This window comes from Cervus elaphus, chromosome 14 (assembly GCF_910594005.1).
Source record: "Cervus elaphus chromosome 14, mCerEla1.1, whole genome shotgun sequence".
NCBI lineage: Eukaryota > Metazoa > Chordata > Mammalia > Artiodactyla > Cervidae > Cervus > Cervus elaphus.
The window spans coordinates 21,577,208-21,598,304 of record NC_057828.1 but is presented as its reverse complement, the minus strand read 5'-3'; the positions used below and the strand labels follow the sequence as shown (position 1 = coordinate 21,598,304).

The 21,097-nt window shown below is 40.8% G+C and overlaps 2 protein-coding genes and 1 pseudogene across 2 annotated transcripts in view; 2 read left to right on the top strand and 1 right to left on the bottom strand.

Annotated features, from left to right (window-relative positions):
* The window catches only part of USH2A (usherin), an 890,339-nt gene that overhangs the window by 581,358 nt on the left and 287,884 nt on the right, over nt 1–21,097 (top strand). Inside the window, exons 43-44 of the mRNA XM_043922807.1 lie at nt 6,238–6,360; nt 19,448–19,611. Coding sequence (XP_043778742.1) covers nt 6,238–6,360; nt 19,448–19,611 — 287 coding nt within the window. The remainder of the gene's footprint in view (nt 1–6,237; nt 6,361–19,447; nt 19,612–21,097) is intronic.
* Nucleotides 1,143–2,691, bottom strand: LOC122707385 (Y-box-binding protein 1-like). Its single transcript, XM_043922810.1, has one exon. The coding sequence runs from the start codon at nt 2,552–2,554 to the stop codon at nt 1,580–1,582; it is 975 nt and encodes a 324-aa protein (XP_043778745.1). The 5' UTR covers nt 2,555–2,691; the 3' UTR covers nt 1,143–1,579.
* On the top strand, nt 6,665–7,809 carry LOC122708014 (annotated as a pseudogene).

Below are 21,097 nucleotides of genomic sequence, written 5' to 3'. Positions count from 1 at the left end.
CCACAATTATTGTATTACTGTTAATTTCCCATTTCATACTCATTAGCATTTGCCTTACATATTGTGGTGCTCCTATGTTGGGTGCATATGTATTTATAATTGTTATATCTTCTTCTTGGATTGATCCTTTGATCATTATGTAGTGTCCTTCTTTGTCTCTTTTCACAGCCTTTATTTTAAAGTCTATTTTATCTGATACATGTATTGCACTCCTGCTTTCTTTTGGTCTCCATTTGCGTGAAATATTTTTTTCCAGCCCCTCACTTTCAGTCTGTTTGTGTCCCTTGTTTTGAGGTGGGTCTCTTGTAGACAGCATATATAGGGGTCTTGTTTTTCTATCCATTCAGCCAGTCTTTGTCTTTTGGTTGGGGCATTCAACCCATTTACATTTAAGGCAATTATTGATAGGTATGGTCCCATTGCCATTTACTTTTTTTTTTTTGGGTTCATGTTTATACAACCTTTCTGCATTTCCTGTCTAGAGAAGATCCTTTAGCATTTGTTGAAGAGCTGGTTTGGTGGTGCTGAGTTCTCTCAGCTTTTGCTTGTCTGTAAAACTTTTGAATTCTCCTTCATATCTGAATGAGATCCTTGCTGGGTACAGTAATCTAGGTTGTAGGTTATTCTCTTTCATTACTTGAAGTATGTCCTGCCATTCCCTTCTGGCCTGAAGGGTTTCTATTGATAGATCAGCTGTTATCCTTATGGGAATCCTTTTGTGTGTTATTTGTTGTTTCTCCCTTGCTGCTTTTAATATTTGTTCTTTGTGTTTGATCTTTGTTAATTTGATTAATATGTGTCTTGGGGTGTTTCACCTTGGGTTTATCCTGTTTGGGACTCTCTGGGTTTCTTGGGCCTATGTAACTATTTCCTTCCCCATTTTAGGGAAGTTTTCAGCTATTATCTCCTCGAGTATTTTCTCATGGCCTTTCTTTTTGTCTTCTTCTTCTTGGGGCGTTTCACATTGTCCCAGAGGTCCCTGAGGTTGTCCTCATTTCTTTTGATTCTTTTTTCTTTTTTCCCCTCTGCTTCATTTATTTCCACCATTTTATCTTCTACCTCACTTATCCTATCTTCTGTCTCCGTTATTCTACTGTTGGTTCCCTCCAGAGTGTTTTTGATCTCATTTATTGCATTATTCATTTTTTTTTTTGACAATTATTTAAGACCTTTATTAACAGGTGCTTGCAGTTTGTTGACTTTTTTTTTTTTTGAAAAAATCAAGCTGTAAACTTTTATTACAAATTAAAAATGAGGTTCTTAAAAATCTCAACTTGACCAGATATGAAACAATTTAAAAACCTTTAAAGGTGTATTGAGAAAAAACAGGCTTTTTTTTTTTTTTTTTTAAAAACACGTTTGTCATTACCAAAAAGAGACGTCTTTAGGTAAAAATAATAAAAACCCCATGCTGCATAGATAATGCAGATAGTTCTAGTTATCTGGTCAACAGGCAAAAAGCAAGCACTTAAGGTCTTCAGCTCCAATCTTTTGTTCATTTCTTATTGCTGGAATTTCATATTCATTTCTTCTTGTTGGATGACTAAACTGGATGATGGTAGAGATGGTAAGCCGGCATTTACTCAGCCCCGCCCTGCTCAGCCTCGGGAGCGGACGAATTCTCAGCTGGTGGATCGGCTGCTTTTGTCTCTTTGCCATCTTGTGGTTTAGGGTTTTCTGGGCGTCTGCGTCGGTAATTGAAGTTGCGGCGGTACCGACGTTGAGGTGGTTGCTGACCTTGGGTCTCATCTCCTTGATTTTCCTTATCTTCTTCATTGCCGTCCTCTCTGGGCTGTCTTTGGCGAGGAGGGCCCCTGCGGAATCGTGGTCTATAACCCCGATACATATTCTGTCTCACTGGTCTACCTTGTTCTCCTGCACCCTGGTTGTCAGCACCCTCCATCACTTCTCCCTGCACAGGAGGGTTGGAGTACTGTGGTCGACGCCCATAGGGTCTCCGCATGTAGTAAGGTGGGAACCTCCGCCTGCGGTAGGGCCGGCGCTGTTGGGCCTGGCCTTCGGGAGCGCTCTCCGATCCCTCATTCTTTTCCCCACTCTCACTATTCTGGTAATTCTGCTGGTAATTGCGTGGAGGACCCCTGCGACGTGGATAGCGCCTATAATGGTTACGGTCTGCTGCGTATTTACTGCCTTGCACTGGAACTCCACCAGGGCCTGTAACATTTGCTGCCTCCGCACCCTTTTCTCCTTCAACAACATCAAACTCCACAGTCTCTCCATCTCCTACACTGCGAAGGTACTTCCTGGGGTTATTCTTCTTTATGGCAGTCTGGTGTACAAATACATCTTCCTTGGTGTCATTCCTGTTGATGAAACCATATCCGTTCCTTACATTGAACCATTTTACTGTTCCCAAAACCTTCGTTGCAATGACCTTCTTGTCCCCGCCGGCAGGCGCCGCCGATGTGAGGCCGCCCGGGCCGCCGCTCCCTGCGCCGCTGCCCGTCGTGCCGGGCTTGGTGTCGGCAGCGCTGAGGGCGGGGGTGGCGGGGGGGGCGGCGGGCGGCTGCTGGGTCTCGGCCTCGCTGCTCATGGTTGCGGTGATGGTGACTGGGGCCGGCTGCGGCAGCTGCGTCTCCTCCCGGGGTGTGATGGTAACTAGGCCGGCGGCGGCGGTGGGGCTGCTCAGGGCTCTCTGGGGTCCGCTCTCCGCTCCCGCTACCGATCGAACTAGCTGCATTATTCATTTTTAATTGACTCTTTTTTATTTCTTCTAGGTCCTTATTAAACATTTCTTGCATCTTCTCAATCTTTGTCTCCAGGCTATTTATCTGTAACTCCTTTTTGTTTTCAAGATTTTGGATCATTTTTATTATCATTATTCTAAATTCTTTTTCAGGTAGATTCCCTATCTCCTCCTATTTTGTTTGACTTGGTGGGCATTTTTCATGTTCCTTTCCCTGCTGGGTATTTCTCTGCCTTTTCATCTTGTTTAGATGGCTGTGTCTGGAGTGGGCTTTCTGTATTCTGGTGGCCTGTGGTTTCTTTTTATTGTGGAGGTTTCTCCCAGTGGGTGGGGTTGGACGATTGGCTTGTCAAGGTTTCCTGGTTAGGGAAGCTTGCGTCAGTGTTCTGGTGCATGGAACTGGATTTCTTCTCTCTGGAGTGCAATGGAGTGTCCAGTCGTGAGTTTTGAGATGGATCTATGTGTTAGGTGTGACTTTGGGCAGCCTGTATGTTGACACTCAGGGCTATGTTCCTGCATTGCTGGAGAATTTGTGTGGTATGTCTTGCTCTGGAACTTATTGGCTCTTGGGTGGTGGTTGGTTTCAGTGTAGGTATGGAGGCTTTTGGGTGACCTCTTATTACTTCATGTTCCCTGTAGTCAGGAGTTTTCTGGTGTTCTCAGGTTTTGGGCTTAAGTTTCCTGCCTCTGGATTTCAGTCTTATTCTTCCAGTAGCCTCAAGACTTCTCCAACTATACAGCACTGATATTAAAGCTTCCAGGTTAATGGTGAAAAGATTCTCCCCCGTTAGGGACACCCAGAGAGGTTCACAGAGTTACATGAAGAAGAGGAGAGGGAGGAGGGAGATAGAGATGAGCAGGAGGAGAAAAAGGGGGACTCAAGAGGAGAGAGACAGATCTACGCAATTCTCTATTCCCTAAGTGTTCTCCATAGCCCAGACACCCACAGAGATTCACAGAATTGGACTGGGAAGAGAAGGGGGAGGGAGAAAATAGAGGTGATCTGAGGGAGAAAACGGAGAGTCAAAAGTGGGAGAGAGTAATCAACACACTCCTGAGTAAAAATGGGTACTGAATATTGGATTCTTAAGTGTCCAAAATTGATATCAAATACTGAAAAACAAAGATTAAAAATCTAGAGTAGAGGTTAGACTCTTAAAAATACAATATTAAAAACAAAAACACAAAAAAATTTTAGAAATATATATGAAGTTCGGTTTGAAAATAGGGCCTCTTTTTTTTTTCAAGGTTATAGTGAAATGAAAATGAAAATTAAGGAGTAATAGAGGACTTTAAAAGAAAATAAGAGAAAAAAATTAAAAAGAAAAAAATGTTTTTTAATTAAAAAATAGTAAAAATATATGAAAATGAATATGAAAGTTAAGGAGTAATGGAGAAGTAATAGGGAATTTTAAGAGAAAATAAAAGAAAAAAATTTTAAAAAAGAAAGAAAAGAAAAGAAAAGAAAAATTTTTTTTAATTAAAAAAAAAAGTAAAAATATATCTAGGAATTTCTCTGGAGCTGTTGTGGTCAGTGTGGGTTCGGTTCAGTTTCAGATAGCTCCTTGCTCCAGCTTACACTTCTCGATACCTATAGGCCCCTTCCGGTGTAGTCATTGTTACCTACAGGGATTTTAATCTGTTGCACCGGTTCCTTCTGAAGCGATTCCCTTTGTTTATTTGGCTTCTGTCTGCCGGTCTCTTCAGTGTGTAATTTCCGCCCTGACGCAGGCGGGCGGAGGTGGACTCTTGTTTAGGTTCGCTGGTTCAGTCGCGCTGCGGGGAGGGAGGGGCGCTGCAGGCAGATATCACTGTGTGTGGGGAGCACTCTCAGTGTTCCGGCCACACTGGGTTTGCCCCGCTCACGGGTGTGTGCTCTCCCCGTCTACACTGCTCAGGCTCCGGGCTGCTCTATATGGAGCAGGCCCTGCATTGTGTGCGGTTCCAGTTTTCAGGTATTCCACAAAAGCGCAGACTCCGTTGGGCCTGCGTTTTGTGCCTTCCCCGGCCAAGCAGCTCAGGCAGTCAGGAGCTTGTCCAGCACACTCTCCCCGGGTGCGGTGCGCCTTATCCCCTCCGCGGTCCCAGCCTCAGTTTCCGCGCGCTGGTCAGTGCGCCTTGTGTCTCTGCTGGGGAGCTAGTCTCTAGCCGAGACCCTCCTGGCAGATGTCAACCATCCAGAATCTCAGGAAGTCTTTGGTTAGAAACTGGGAGCCTGTTTGCAGTTTGGTAGGGGGTGCCATCTCTGGGGCCGAGTTTGCCCCTTTCCCCTCCCCCCTGCCTCCTGCCTCCGGCGGGGGATGGGCCGCTCTGCCTCCGGCTAGCTCTTCTCTGGAATTGCTCAGTCCCTTTGTTCTGCGGCCTGCCGGCAGTGTGTTCGGGCCGGTTAATTTTCTCTCTCTCTCTCTCTCTTGTTATCCCACAGTTTAAGTTGCTGTCTCACGTTAGCTCCCTCCGATTGCCCTCAGGGCACTCAGGCCCGGTCCTTACCCTAAGCAATGCCGCCTGCTCCTCTCCGTTCCATCCCCACTTGCTGGTGGCGGATGCGGGTGTCTGGGGTACTCTTCTGCTGGGAGTTGCTTTTAGGCATGTAATCTGTGGGTTTTATTTGTTTTTCCTCCCAGTTAGGTTGCCCTCCGAGATTCAAAAACTTCCCCCAGACCCACCTGTGAGAGGGTTTCCTGGTGTTTGGAAACTTCCTCTATTACACCTCCCTTCCCAGGACGGATCTCCATCCCTAGCTCTTTTGTCTCTCTTTTTATCTTTTGTATTTTGTCCTACCCTCTTTCGAAGATGATGGGCTGCTTTTCTGGGCGCCTGCTGTCCTCTGCTAGCAATCAGAAGTTGTTTTGTGAAGTTTGCTCAGTGTTCAAATGTTCTTTTGATGAATTTGTAGGGGAGAAAGTGGTCTCCCCATCCTATTCCTCTGCCATCTTAGCTCCTCTCTCAAAGTATATTCTTACTATATGGTAAGCAAGTTTGATGCATGTTCTAAATGACACATTTGCACAAATATACCTCAAAATTCCAAAGCATTAGCCAATAATTCTTTGGTATGCTATTACTATTTGGAAACTTGTAAAGCATGTGGTCAGGAATATAGATGAAAGAAAAGAATTGTGATTCTAAAATGGCTCTATAACAACTTGACATTTAGCCAAGACTATGAAGTCGATAATATTCTCATTGTTTATAAAATATTGGTGGTAGAAGTCTCAGGAAGTCACTAACTTTATAAGTTTTTGTACTTTGAAACTGACAATAAAGTTTTGGTAAATCTGACATAGAAGAAATCTAAATGTCATCATTTTATTGATAATAGTAAAATGTAAATGGAGCTAATTGTTCCACTTAGCTACAAAGATGACATTTGTGCCAGAAAAAAATGATTATCAGGAAAAAAAGAGTATTAAGATGTTTTCTTTATGTTTATACATACACACCACATGCTCGTACCATGGGACAACCTGAATTTTGGTAATAATATTAGGTGAGATAATCCTGATGTTTCTGCTTGTCTTTTGCTTCAGATATGAGCTTCTGAGACGTAAAATCCAGCAACCACTTGCATCAAATCCCCCAGAAGATTTAAATATGTGGCACAATATTTATTCAGGAACTCAGAGGTTTTATGAAGATAAGGGTCTTAGCAGGTGAGATTACAAAAACTAGAAAAACAAATACTGGCATTTAGTTTGGGGCATGTTGAATAGTTTAGAGAATCTGAGTGTCTTCGTTGTGTGAGCAAGTTATCAGTTATGCAATAAAACATGTTGGTTATTATCAGTGGCATTAATCATCAAACTGCAACAGTCAGCATGTTTAATATTTGCCACCTTAACTGTACTCTTAAAATAGGCTTTTTGAAGTTGAGTTTGTAGGTGTTTGAGTCTTACCCTCTTGCCTTTGTCACAGCTCTAATCAACACTGTAAGAGAAAAATCTGGAAATATTGAACATGTACGGAACTGGGGAAAGTTTGGGGCACTTGTAGAATGCTTGCTTTTCTAGGAAGTAGTTTGTTGTAACTCATTGATTCAATTCACAAAAATAATTTAATTCACAGGCTTGGGACTTGAAAGAATTCAACCTAGAGTTTGAAGAAACCAAAAAATGAGCAAATAGGTATTATCAGTAAAGCACCCCATGGGAGAGAAAGGAGGGCTATGTTTGTATTCATCCTGTGCTGGAGAACTAGGTTTGCTAGCCTTGGGGGAGTCATTAAACTTCTCTGGGCTGCAATTTTGTTGTCCATAAAATGAGATTGGATGGGGTTAAGTGAAGCCTAAATCTTCATGAATCAAGAAATGTAATGAAATTTCGGAGGGTCAGAAGTCACCACGCTGAGGGCGGCGTGGAGGGTGCTGAGTTCGATTCAAACCCAGGCAGTGACACAGCCCCAGTCCTCGGGCTGTGGGGCAGAGGGTGGGCCATGCTTCTCTCAATCCAGTGGGACCTCAAGTCCTGGAGGTCTTATCCTCCAGACCACCTGTAGATATGCCACCCAGAAACCAGTCCAGCAAAGCCAAGAAGATGACCCGCCCCTTCCCATGCTGCTGAAGGACTACCAGAACGTCCCTGGAATTGAGATTGATGATGTTGTGAAAAGACTCCTATCTTTGGAAATGGCCAAAAAGAAAGAGATGCTAAAAATCAAGAAAGAGCAGTTGATGAGCAAGGTCATGGAAAACCTGAAGGACACCAGCTCCTTGCAGGCTCAAATTGCTGCCTTGACTGTCAAGATCTGCAGTTATGAAGAACACATGCAGAAATATTGAAAGCCCACGAGTACTATCTGCTGATGAGCATTGACAAGAGGCAAAAGGTGCTCAGAAACCTCCGCAAGACCAACATCCTGTCTTTGAGAAGACATGCAAGGAGTTGGGGACTGAGTACACCTTTCCCCCTCCATACCACTGAAAAGTCCACCACCACTAGGTGACCAAGAAGGCTCTGTGCATTTGGGTTTTCCAAGAGGTTCAAAAGCTGAAGAAGCAGAAAAGGGCCTTAAAACCTGCAGCTTCAGCAGCCCGGAAACAAGGCCAGAGGAATCCAGAGAGCCCTTCCGAAGTCAGACCAGAGGCAATCAAAGAAACCCAATAAATGTTGTTAAAGTAAAAAAAAAGGAAATGTAATGAAATTTCAAAGAATCACAAGTATTATTTTATGAAAACTTTTCAGACTTATTTTTCAATAACTTTCCTATCAGGTTATTTTTCTAGACTCACCACTGACTAGCTCTGCTGTGAAGTCTGTTTACAATCTGGCCTTGTCCCCCCTCCCTTCATCTTTCCCCTCCTTGGCCTCTATGCTTCAGCCAGTTCGTAATATGTTGGGCACCTCTAATAAGCGACACCCGCCCCTAGACTTCTCATGACTGCCATTTCCCTCTGTCTGTCATCCTTCAAGTCTTGACCTAGAGGTTTTCTAGGTCACCCCTTCCTGGTCTGAATCAGCTGCTTCTTTAATGTATTTCTATAGCACGCCCCTTATATACCACTCTTGTCTTTGCACTGATTTCACCTCTTGTCTGGACACCCCATTATATTGTCAGGTCCACCCTGAGCAAGGCCTTGCCTTCAAGACCTCTGTATTGCAATCCTCACCACAGTGCCTGGCACACAGTGGGGGTCCCAGTCAATGCTAAGTGAAAGAATGTGTTTAGTAATATGTAAAGGATTGATTAGTCATTTCCCTGTGCCTTGAAATTCCCTGGTGGCTCAAATGGTAAAGAATCTGCCTGCAATGCAGGAGACCTGGGTTCAATCCCTGGTCGGGAAGATCCCCTGGAGAAGGAAATGGCAACCCACTCCAGTGCTTAGCCTGGAGAATTCCATGGACAGAGGAGCCTGGCAGACTACAATTCATGGGATCGCAAAGAGTTGGACACAACTGAGTGACTGATTTTCACTTTCACTTTCAAAGCATTGACTAGTCATTTCCCTGTGCCTTAGGAAGACTAACTATGGTGTTCTTATCTTTGGGGAATGGGTAAAACTAAGGAAAAGTCTCCTATTCATCTGAAAGTGTCATGGTAGGAAAACAGATATTGTGAGATACTTGAAGGGAGGAATACATAAATCTATTGAAAGAATAAAGTGAACAAAATGAACCATATAAAATTGCCATTTTTCAAGGCAAAAATGATCAAAAATGATAGGTTATGAGCATATGCTTTTTGTTCAACCTAAATTATCATGGCCACTATTCTCCACTATATTTGATTCACTATTTACTTAATCCAGAATTGCTGTAAAATGATGACTTCAGTTGAAGAAATTCATTTTATTCAGCAATTTCATCTATTTTTACCATATGCTGAGGGAAACTGATAAGAAAAGATGAGTAGCGCAGCCTTTTCCCACAAAGAGCTCACAATCTAGTGGAAAAAACCACTCACACACATGTACTAAGTGCTATAATATCATCACAGTTAACTACAGTTTCACCATCACTCCCTAGGGAAATCATATGGAAAGTAGTTTTCCATGATCTGTGAACTCTAAGTGTCTGAAATACAGCAATTTCCAAAATAAAGAGGACTTGACTATTTAACATTACTGAATTGGATTTTTAGCCATGAGACATTTGGCAGAAAAACACAATAAGTCTCAGAAAGTTAATTTTGTTTCTTCATAGAAGCAATGAAAACTTATTAAAGAATTAGGACCAAAGCCAAAATTTCATTATTGAATTTTTAGTGATGCTTGTAAGGATTTTTAATGAGAAGTCCAAATCAAAGATTTAAGGAAAGAGATTAAGTTAAATCCCCACAAATTAGACTGAAACATAAGTTGACATAAACATATTGATGACAGCTGCTTCTCAAAAAGAAGTGTACCCTGGTTTCCTGCATTGCAGGCAGATTCTTTACTGTCTGAGCCACTGGGAAGCCCACCCTAGAACAAAATGTGCTGAGGTGATATTTTGACTAGCCTCATAATACTAAACATCAAATATTTTTCCTTTGTTATCTCCATGTGCAAAGTAAAATATTGCACTAATTATTCAGATAATTTAGTTTCTTATGAATATAGTAGGTAAGGGCTAATTTGTCCTGCATTACACAACTAGTTGCCTAATTGCTGAATTTTGCTCTATATAGACACCAATGTAGGGGAACTGTAGGTTTATACTACTTGTCACTTTCTAACTTTTCTTCCTTAGTGTACAAAGTGGCCAAGTTATGGTTGTTAGGGAAACCATAACTTTGGGTTTCCTGACATTTTCATCACTTGGAAAATCTGAAAAACGTGCTGTTATCTAATGCTTCTTCAGTGAATCAAGTTGGGTTTAACACACAAGGGCAGCCACCGCCTTAATTTTAAACATCAGGCCACCCTTAGGATTTTCAGAGCCTCATTGTGTCTTGTCTCCTGAGTGATCTGATAAAATTTCTGCAAACTTAGTGATGGCATGCCCTCCTCTTTGTTCTGGATCTGAAAAAGGAACAACAAGCTATAAGAAATAATACCTTCTATTTTAAGGAAAATGTTGACTTGCAGATTATAATAATTTAGCCACCATATAATAATTTAGCCACCATTGAGTTTATGAAAGGAGGTATGTTCTAACTCCTATTACTTTCAGTTATCTATAAATTCCTACAAGTATTTCTTTATCAATGGCAGTCTGAAAAGAGACCTTCATATGAGCATTCAAAAATATTTTTACAAAATTCTATTTACAAAGAATGACAGAACTTGACTGTTTTCAAGTTTAAATGCTTAAACTAAATAAAGTGGAAAATCTAAGTTTAAATATTAATGAGATAGGTTCTAATTTTTTTGCCCTGCAAAATGAAATGTTTCAAGCCATTAAAGAGGACATAGTTTCTAGAGAATGATAGTCAAAAGAATATGACATTCATTCCCCTTCTTTGTAATGAGATTCAGTCAGTTCAGTTCAGTCACTCAGTCATGTCTAACTCTTTGTGACTCCATGAACCACAGCATGCCAGGCCTCCCTGTCCATCACCATCTCCCAGAGTTTACCCAAACTCATGTCCATTGAGTTGGTGATGCCATCTAACCATCTCATCCTCTGTCGTCCCCTTCTCCTCCTGCCCTCAATCTTTCCCAATATCAGGGTCTTTTCCAGTGAGTCAGTTCTTCACATCAAGTGGCCAAAGTATTGGAGTTTTAGCTTCAACATCAGTCCTTCCAATTAACACCCAGGACTATCTCCTTTAGGATGGACTGGTTGGATCTCCTTGAAGTCCAAGGGACTCTCAAGTGTCTTCTCCAACACCACAGTTCAAAAGCATCAATTCTTCTGTGCTCAGCTTTCTTTATAGTCCAACTCTCACATCCATACATGACTACTGGAAAAACATAGCCTTGACTGGATGGACCTTTGTTGGCAAAGTAATGTCTCTGCTTTTTAATATGCTGTCTAGGTTGGTCATAACTTTCCTTCCAAGGAGTAAGCGTCTTTGAATTTCATGGCTGCAATCACCATCTGCAGTGATTTTGGAGCCCAGAAAAATAAAGTCAGCCACTGTTTCCACTGTTTCCCCATCTATATGCCATGAAGTGATGGGACTGGATGCCATGATCTTAGTTTTCTGAATGTTGAGCTTTAAGCCAACTTTTTCACTCTCCTCTTTCACTTTCATCAAGAGGCTCTTTAGTTCTTCTTCACTTTCTGCCATAAGGGTGGTGTCATCTGCATGTCTGAGGTTATTGATATTTCTCCCAGAAATCTTGATTCCAGCTTCATCCAGCCCACCATTTCTCATGATGTACTCTGCATATAAATTAAATAAGCAGGGTGACAATATACAGCCTTGACACACTCCTTTTCCTATTTGGAATTAACTTGTAATGAGATTAAATGTGCACAAATAACATTTTCTGCTTTTCTAATGTGGAAAGACTGGGTCAGTTCCATGACACGTGTTCCTATAACATAAACATATTCAAGTTGTAGGTATTAAGTAAAGGAGTTAGCTTCATGAACGTGGAGGGTGAATGGAAGGACCACCAAAGTGAGGTAGATCCTGTTGTTTTCTTCCTCAATATCACAATGTGAGTACAAGTTGGGTTTAATAGATGAAATGGGCTTCTTTGGTGGCTCAGATGGTAAAGAATCTGCCTGCAATACAGGAGACCTATCTTCAGTCCTGGGCCGGGACGATCCCCTGGAGATGGAAATGGAAACCCACTCCAGTATTCTTACCTAGGTAATCCCATGGACAGAGGAGCCTGGTGGGCTACAGTCCATGGGGTCATGAAGAGTCAGACACAACTTTCACTTCACTTTTCACTTTATAAATGAAGGCCAACTCTGTTTTATTGTTATACCATCTGTTAGCAATGTACATATTTCAAAAGGAGCAAATATATATCTATTTCACATATAATTTAGTAGAGTCACAGCGCTTTTTTCCTTTCTTTTCTTCATTGTTCTAAGTTTATCTCATTCTGTCCTTTTGTAAGTGTCACCATATTGAAAACTTACCTCATGGAAAAGGAACCCCTAAATCTGAAAGGAATGCTTTTTTTCATTGGAGGCTTTATTACCTAAAGTTTTCTTTTAAAAAAAAGTCAAGTTACTTTGTTTGCATTTCTTTTTCATGTTGATGATACAGTAGAACAGAGACAGACATCACAGTAAGGTTACCTTGGGTATAACATTCTGAAAGCAGAAATATAGATAGCTAAAGGAATAGGACAGCTGCAACTTACACTCACAATCTAAAATGTATCATAACTTTCAAGTGTGATCATCATTACATTTCAATTTCCAAAAGCAAAAGACCTTCAGCAGCATTTTTAGGGAAAAAAATCTTTCAGCAACAAATACATGAGGAAAAGGTATCCACCATCAATGAAAAATCTAAACAACTACAGATTTAAGCAGTGGAAATAGTGTTGAATTTTTGTTTGTTTGTGTATTTATTTATTCCCACAAAGGATTTGAGGATGTAAGGAATCATATCTATCAGAGGTTTTGCAAATCCTCTAGCGTGTAATGTTGTATTGAAGCGTGTGTTGGGTTGTGGCAGAAATGAAGAGTTAGTAGGAGGAGTAACTGAATAGCCTGCATTTTTTGGAAACATGATTTATACTGGTGACAATATTGACATGTGAATTCTGTTAGGACATCGATAAAGTTGACATGTTTTTAATTCTGATGAAAATCACCTGAGGCATTCTGTAACTGTACTGAAGAATTTTATTTGTTCCCAAAACATCAGACCCTTTCAAGATCTAAGCTGTCCACATATTTTGCCCTAAATGATGTTTCTTACTGACCAAATTACTATTTTCCATCCATAGCCCATGTTGTCTACTCTGTGAAGACTTCCTGTGTAGATTAGGTTGAATTAGATGCTCTATCTGATGTATGTGGAAAGGAAAAGGAATAAATGAATATGTATTTTAGAGCTCTCCATTTAAAAATATTTTTCTGTATATATGTACACACAAACACACACACACTCCAGTAGTGAAAGACATTGCATTCACTGTGTTTAGTACCTGGCATTTTGCTATTGTTGTTCAGTTGCCCAGTCATGTCCAACTCTTTGCAACCCCATGGATTGCAGCACACCACACCTCCCTGTCCCTCACCATCTCCTGAAGTTTGCCAGAATTCATGCCCATTGCATCAGTGATGCCATCCAGCCATCTTATCATCTGATACCCTCTTCTCCTTCTGCCCTCAATCTTTCCCAGCATCAGGGACTTTTCCAATGAGTTGGCTGTTCACATCAGATGACAAAAATACTGGGACTTCAGCTTCAGCATCAGTCCTTCCAACAAGTTATCAGGGTTGATCTCCCTTCCTTAAGATTAACTGGTTGGATCTCCTTGTTGTCCAGGGGACTCTCAGTAGTCTTCTCCAGCACCACAGTTCGACAGCATCAATTCTTTGGTGCTCTGCCTTCTTTACAGTCCAGCTCTCACAGCTGTCCATGACCACCAGGAAGATTATAGTCTTGAGCATATGTTGGCAGAATAATGTCTCTGCTTTTCAACACACTGTCTATGTTTGTCATAGCTTCCTGCCAAGGCATGTTGTTAGTGCTAATAAATGTTTTTTGAATGAATGAACAAATTAATTAATGAATAACGTAATGGTATATCAAACACAAAGCAATATAATTTGCAAGGAAAAAAACATCTTTCTAAATTTCAGTAAGGATCATTTCTTTATTGGATAGATAGACTTTTATGTCACTAGTCAAATTATATGTGACCTGAAAGTTATGAGACTGAATGCTTTAGTAACTATTTAGTATTCATTAATTTATTTATAAAATTATCTACTCAATAAACAGATTAAAATCTTCATCATCTAAACTAGTTTTCTCATTCATTTGAGTAATAACAACTGAACCTTGAAATGAGTCTTGTTCCATAAATAAGATTTTAGTATGTATTATCTTTTACAAGGAAGGATACCAGAGTCATGTCTATTTCACAAGTTCATCATTTTCTGTGTGGATGAAGGGAGGGGCTGGAGAATGATCTAAATCAACCATTTAGGGGATGACTACGGAGAAGGCAATGGCACCCCACTCCAGTACTCTTGCCTGGAAAATCCCATGGACGGATGAGCCTGGTGGGCTGCAGTCCACGGGGTCGCTAAGAGTCGACCACGACTGAGCAACTTCACTTTTACTTTTCACTTTCATGCTTTGGAGAAGGAAATGGCAACCCACTCTAGTGTTCTTGCCTGGAGAATCCCAGGGATGGGGGAGCTTGGTGGGCTGCCGTCTATGGGGTCTCACAGGGTCGGACACGACTGAAGCGACTTAGCAGCAGCAGCAGCAGTACAACAGCCTAGTATTCCTAAGTAGACCTTCAAACAGCTTGTTTTACAATATAGACTGAATACAAGTTTTCATTTACTTTGCAGATTTCAAAATCTATATCTTACAGGATTTGCAATGGCACATTTTTCGAAACATACCCAAAAACCATAATTAGTATTTAGAGAAGATATTGATTGATATACATAAGTTTTACATGAGTTATATGATGTCAACTGAAGGAGAATTTTTCTTTTAAAAGTATTTTATCATTAACTAAATGGAATATCCCATTTGATATCAACACTTAAGTCTATCTTAAAAAAATCAATATACTACAGAAAATGAACAAAATACTTGAAGCAAATGAATATTTTCTTTTTTGACATGAAATGGTGAAATATATTCTGACCCATGTACGTACTTACTGACAAAGATTAGGTTTCAGATGTCATGAAAACAGTATATTTTAGTTCATTTTAAAGAGTTCAAGATCTTATTACTTATATTTTAACTGAAAAAATGAAAATTAAATAAAATGCAAAAGACAAATGCATGGCATCCAGTGAAATGCCTACTGATTTCTCAATTCAGTAAAATAATAGTGAATAGTGGAAATAATTTAATATTAAAAATGAATAAAGTACAGACCCACCTAATCTTCTTAACTAGCTGTGCAAACTTAGGCAAAGGCTATTTACATAACATTCACACTGTGATAATAATGTTACATAGTGTTTACACTATATTATGTATTATAAGAAATCTAGGCATTTAAAGAATGAAAAATATGCATACATCCTATGCAAAGATTATGCTATTTTTTATAAGGGACTTGAGCATATTCAAGTCCCTTATATAAACAGTCAGAACTGGGCATGGAACAATGAACTGGTTCCAAATTGGGAAAGAAGTATGTCAAGGTTGTATACTGTCACCCTGCTTATTTAACTTATATGCAGAGTACATTATGTGAAATGCTAGACTGGATGAAGCACAAGCTGGAATCAAGATTGCCGGGAGAAATATCAATAACCTCAGATATGCATATAACACCACCCTTATGGCAGAAAGTGAAGAGGAACTAAAGAGCCTCTTGATGAAGGTGAAAAGAGTGTAAAAGTTGGTTTAAAACTCAACATTCAAAAAACTAAGATCATAGGATCCTGTCCCATCACTTCATGGCAAATAGATGGGAAAACAATGGAAACAGTGGCAGATTATTTTCTTGGGCTCTAAAATCACTTTAGATGGTGACTGCAGCCATGTAATTTAAAGACACTTACTCCTTGGAGGAAAAGCTATGACCAATCTAGACAGCATATTAAAAAGCAGAGACATTACTTTGCCAACAGAGGTCTATCTAGTCAAAGCTGTGGTTTTTCCAGTGGTCATGTATGGATGAGAGCTGGACCATAAAGAAAGCTGAGAGCAGAAGAATTGTTGCTTTTGAACTGTGGTGTTGGAGAAGACTCTTGAGAATCCCTTGGACTGCAAGGAGATCCAACCAGTCAATCCTAAAGGAGATCAGTCCTAAATATTCACTGGAAGGACTGATGCTGAAGTTGAAGCTCCAATACTTTGGCCACCTTATGTGAAGAACAGTCTCATTGGAAAAGACCCTGTCGCTGGGCAAGATTGAAGGTGGGAGGAGAAGGGGACAACAGAGGATGAGATGGTTGAATGGCATCACTTACTCAATAGACATGACTTTGAGTAAACTCCTGGAGTTGGTGATGGACAGGGAAGCCTAGCGTGCTGCAGCCCATGAGGTCACAAAGAGTCGGACACAACTGAGCAACTGAACTGAACTGAATTTGAGCATCCTCAAATTTTGGTATCCATGGGGTGCTATAACCAATTCCCTGCAGATACTAAGAGGCAACTGTACTTTGAAAACAGGCATTCCAATTATATGTATCTGTGTGGCCTGAATTTCTTCTGTGTAGACATAAATCATATATTTCATCATACCTAAATTATGATGAAATAGTTTCAAGTAACACAGGAAGAACTAAGGCCCTACAGAACTTATTTGCAATTCATCATTTTAGCACTGCCTGATGTTTTAAATTCCACTTGTAAAAAGAACCATGAAAATGATATCACTTTAAAGTCATCAAGATAACTAACTGTGTCATAGACTAAACATATAGAAGAACAATTTAAATATTGTAGGAGAGATTAGGCATCCAGACTAAGTTTCTTTTGAGCCGTTTTGGGGAGTAAAACACAATTAAAACTGTTTTACCCAGGGACAGAGCTAATGATAGCAAGGTCGTTAGTTCAGTTCCCATGAGAGCTGTTAGCTGTGTTTCACTTGACTGTTACAGACTTGCTCCCCTCTTAACCACGAATCACCATGCCTCACATTCATACTGGTGGTTACAAAGGAAATTTGGCAAGATTGTTTGGATGTGTAAGCAAAAGTCCCTCCCATCTGCCATAAAAAAACTCAGAGATCAAACCCTAGTGATATGACATCATCTAGCTGACCATGGTGTTTTTTATTATCATCATCATTGCCATCATGATGATGCGGGCAATACAGCATCATGAGCAAAAGAGCAGGCTCTGGAATCAGATTGTCCAGGTTTGAGTCTGTACTCCCCCATATCCTACCTCAATAACTTATACTGGTTATTTATTTTCCTAATTTTCGAAGCAGGTATTATAATAGTATGGTGAAGAATGAATGAGTAAATCATGTATAAAATTCCTGATACATATTATGTACTCATTAGATACTGTTATTATTATCTTTCAGTTGTCATTGTCATGTAGGCTATTGTTGTTTAGTTGTTAAGCCATGCCCTATACTTCTATGACCCTGTGGACTGTAGCCCACCAGGCTCCTCTGTCCATGGGATTTCCCAGCAGAGCATACTGGAGTGGGTTGCCATTTCCTCCTCCAGAGGATCTACCCAACCCAGTGATGGAACCCAAGTCTTCTGCTTGGCAGGTGGATTCTTTACCTTTGAGCCACCTGGGAATCCTATGGACTATTCAGCACTTGCTAAAAAGCATATATATGAGTTTCCTACCACTGTTGGGTGGCTTAAAACAGCAGAAATGTATTCTCTTACAGTTCTGGAAGTTGAAAGTGTGGAATGTAAGTACAGTCAGGACTATGTTCCCTCCAAAGCCTCTAGAAAATAACCATTTCTTGCCTCTTCCAACTGTTAGTAGCCCCAGTTGCTCCTTGGCTTATGACAGCATGAAGCCAATTTCTGCCCCCCATCTTCACATGAACATCTTCTCCCTGTGTGTGTTTGTAACAAAATTTCCCACTTCTTTCTTTTATAAGATATCAATCCTTTGAATTTAAGCTCTTCCAAATCCCGTATAAACTCATGGTAACTTGATCACATCTGCAAAGACCCCCATTTCCAAATAAGGTCACATTTACAAGAACCAGGGGTTAGGACTTAAACATATCTTGCGGGTGGGGGCACAAACCCACAGTAGCATACAGAACAAAAAAGAGAAAAGAAGGACACATGGAGATGAGGCAAAGTGAAGAGAGCTAGAATATCTGATGCTAGTATTTATTGGGGGAAATAGATAATAAAACCTTCAAAAATATTAGTAAGTCTTTACCTATAGCTACAATAACAGAGCAAATGTGCCTGAGGCCAAGCCCTGCAAAAATACCTTTGGGCTATGAGTGAGAAATAAAGTCAGGTAAGCAGACTTCTTCTATGGGTAGTGGCAAAATTCTGTAAGCATCCTGATGTAACTTTGGCTAAGTTATTTAGCACAGTCCTGCAAATGGCATCCTCCCTTTCTTGTCATTATTGAGGCAAATTCCATGGGCCCTGCATCGGATGTGATCATCTATGAAACCCAAAGAAAGTGATGATCTGAGGCCAGCATTTGCCCTAAGGACTGGATACCCCCTAGAGAGGGTCTTGTGTTGTACAATGTGTTTAAGCAAGCTCTTGGTCTAAGCCATAGTCCAGTCAAAGCTTGACTGTGTCTGTAAATAGTATTTTCCTACCTGGGCAGTTTGACCCAAAAAAAGAGAATGTCTGATAAGTCTTCTGCCTGAAAGAGCCAAAAAGGATGAGGAATTGGTGGCATCAGCCCATTGTTGATTTAATATATGATTTGGGAAGTCTGCATCTGGTGGCTCAGAGTTTGCCTGCAATGCAAGAGACCTGGGTTCAATCCCTGGGTCGGGAAGATCCCCTGGAGAAGGGCATGGCAACTCACTCCAGTATTCTTGCCTGGAGAATCCCATGGACAGACATACCTGGTAGACTAGTCCATAGGGTCGCAGAGAGTTGAACATGACTGAAGCGACGTAGCATGACTTAGGACATCATATCACATCGCCATGTCTAGTCTTCTTCTCCTGAAAGTCAGTCTTCAGCTTCCACTGTCCTGACTCAAGTAAATGTGTTCTCACAATGGCAAAATGCAGCTCACCATAGCAAAACCTCAGTGGGAGTATGTTGTATACTTTGGTCACAGTCTTACAATTTAATGTAGGAGTTTATCTCTCTGCCAGTGAGAGTATGGGACAGGACTACAGGTACAGGCAGAAAATGGTGATGAGAGAATCTGATATTTGAAATGGATGCGTTTCCCAAAAGAAGAGCATAAAACTCTCTGGATCAAATTCCGATAGAAAGCTGGCAGGATGCCAAATGTGTAATTGCATCTTGAACTGAGCTGTAATCCTCACCACTTATGAAAACAATAAGGATGAGAAAAACAATAAACCACATTTGTTTTGAAAAATGGTATTTGCTTAGCATTTCTTATACAATATTTCCTTAACACTTTGATTAAGAATCGAGAGTTATAATAATGATGCTGTTTTTGTGCGGGGAGGCAAAAGGAAATGTATTTGGATCAGGGACAAAATAGTTCATTCTGCAGGAGGAAGTCTGTATATTGTGAGGAAAAAGAAAATGTGTGTTGTTTTCTGGAAAGAGAAATTTATATATGTATTTTTTAAAAACAACTTTTTAGGTTTACGACGTATGCGTATAAGGTCTTTGTACATAACAGTGTGGGTTTTACACCAAGTCAAGAAGCGACAGTGAAAACATTAGCTGGACTTCCAGAGAGAGGAGCCAATGTCACTGCAGTTGTTCTTAACCACACGGCCATCGACGTGAGATGGGTGAAACCAAGTAAGTCAGCTTCGTGCTTCTTTATTTCCCCTTCCTATATTTGTATCAAAATGAATTTTAAAAGAATATATTTTTTAAATGACAGTGATAAAAAGCCAAGTTCCCTGTGCTTTTCTTTTTCAAAGGAAGTTTTTTCTCCTCCTTTCCATCCTTGGACCTTCTCTTCCTTCTTCTGTTCCTTTTGGATTGGGAATGTAGTTTCTGTCACACCAGTCAATTTTGATAAAAGTGTCCACGGAGTACAGTTGATTTATGACGTTGTGCTAGTTTCAGGTGTACAGTAAAGTGATTCAGTTGCTGTGGTTGTTCAGTCACCCACTTGTGGCCGACTCTTTGTGACCCCAAGGACTGTAGCACACCATGCCTCCCTGTCCCTCACCACCTCCTGAAGTTTGCCAAAGTTCATGTCCATTGTATCAGTGATGCCATTCAGCCATCTCATCCTCTGATGCCCTCTTCCCCGTTTGCCCTCAATCTTTCCCAGCATCAGGGACTTTTCCAATGATTTAGCTGTTCACCATCAGATGACCAAAATACTGGAGCTTCAGCTTCAGCAACAGTCTTTCCAACAAGTTTTCAGGGTTGATTTCCCTTAAGATTGACTGGTTTGAGCTCCTTGCCATCCAAGGGACTTTCAGGAGTCTCTCCGGCACCACAGTTTGAAGGCATCAGCTCTTTGGCACTCTTCCTTCTTTATGGTGTAGCTCTCACAACCGTACGTGGCCACTGGGAAAACCATAGTCTTGACTATATGGACCTTTGTGGGGAGAGTAATGTCTCTGCTTTTCAGCACTGTCTAGGTTTGTCATAGCTTTCCTGCCATGAAGCAATTGTCTTCTGATTTCACTGCTGCAGTCACCATCCACAGTGATTTTGGAGCCCAAGAAGAGGAAATCCATCACTACTTCCACCTTTTCCCCTTCTATTTGCCATGAAGTAATGGGGCTGGATGCCTTGATCTTAGGTTTTTTAATATTTAGTTTTAAGCCAGTTCTTTCACTCTCTTTCTTCACCCTCATCAATAGGCTCTTTAGTTCCTCCTCACTTTCAGCCATTAGAGTGGTATCATCCTCGTATCTGAAGTTGTTGATGTTTCTCCTGCCTATCCTAATTCCAGCTTGTGACCCATCCAGCCCGGCATGTCTCAGAGTATAGGTTAAACAGAGTGACAGCAGACAGCCCTGTCATACTTCTTTCTCAATCTTGAACCAATCAGTTGTTTCATACAGGGTTCTAACTGTTGCTTCTTGACCCACATACAGGTTTCTCAGGAGACAGGTAAGATGGTCTGGTATTCCCATCTCTTTAAGAGCTTTCCACAGTTTGTTATGATCTACACTGTCAAAGACTTTAATGTAGTTGTGAAACAGAGATAGGTGTTTTTCTGGAATTGCCTTGCTTTCCCTATGTTCCAGGGAATGTTGGCAACAGTTTGATCTCTGCTTCCTCTTCCTTTTCTAAACCCAGCTTGGACATCTGGAAGTTC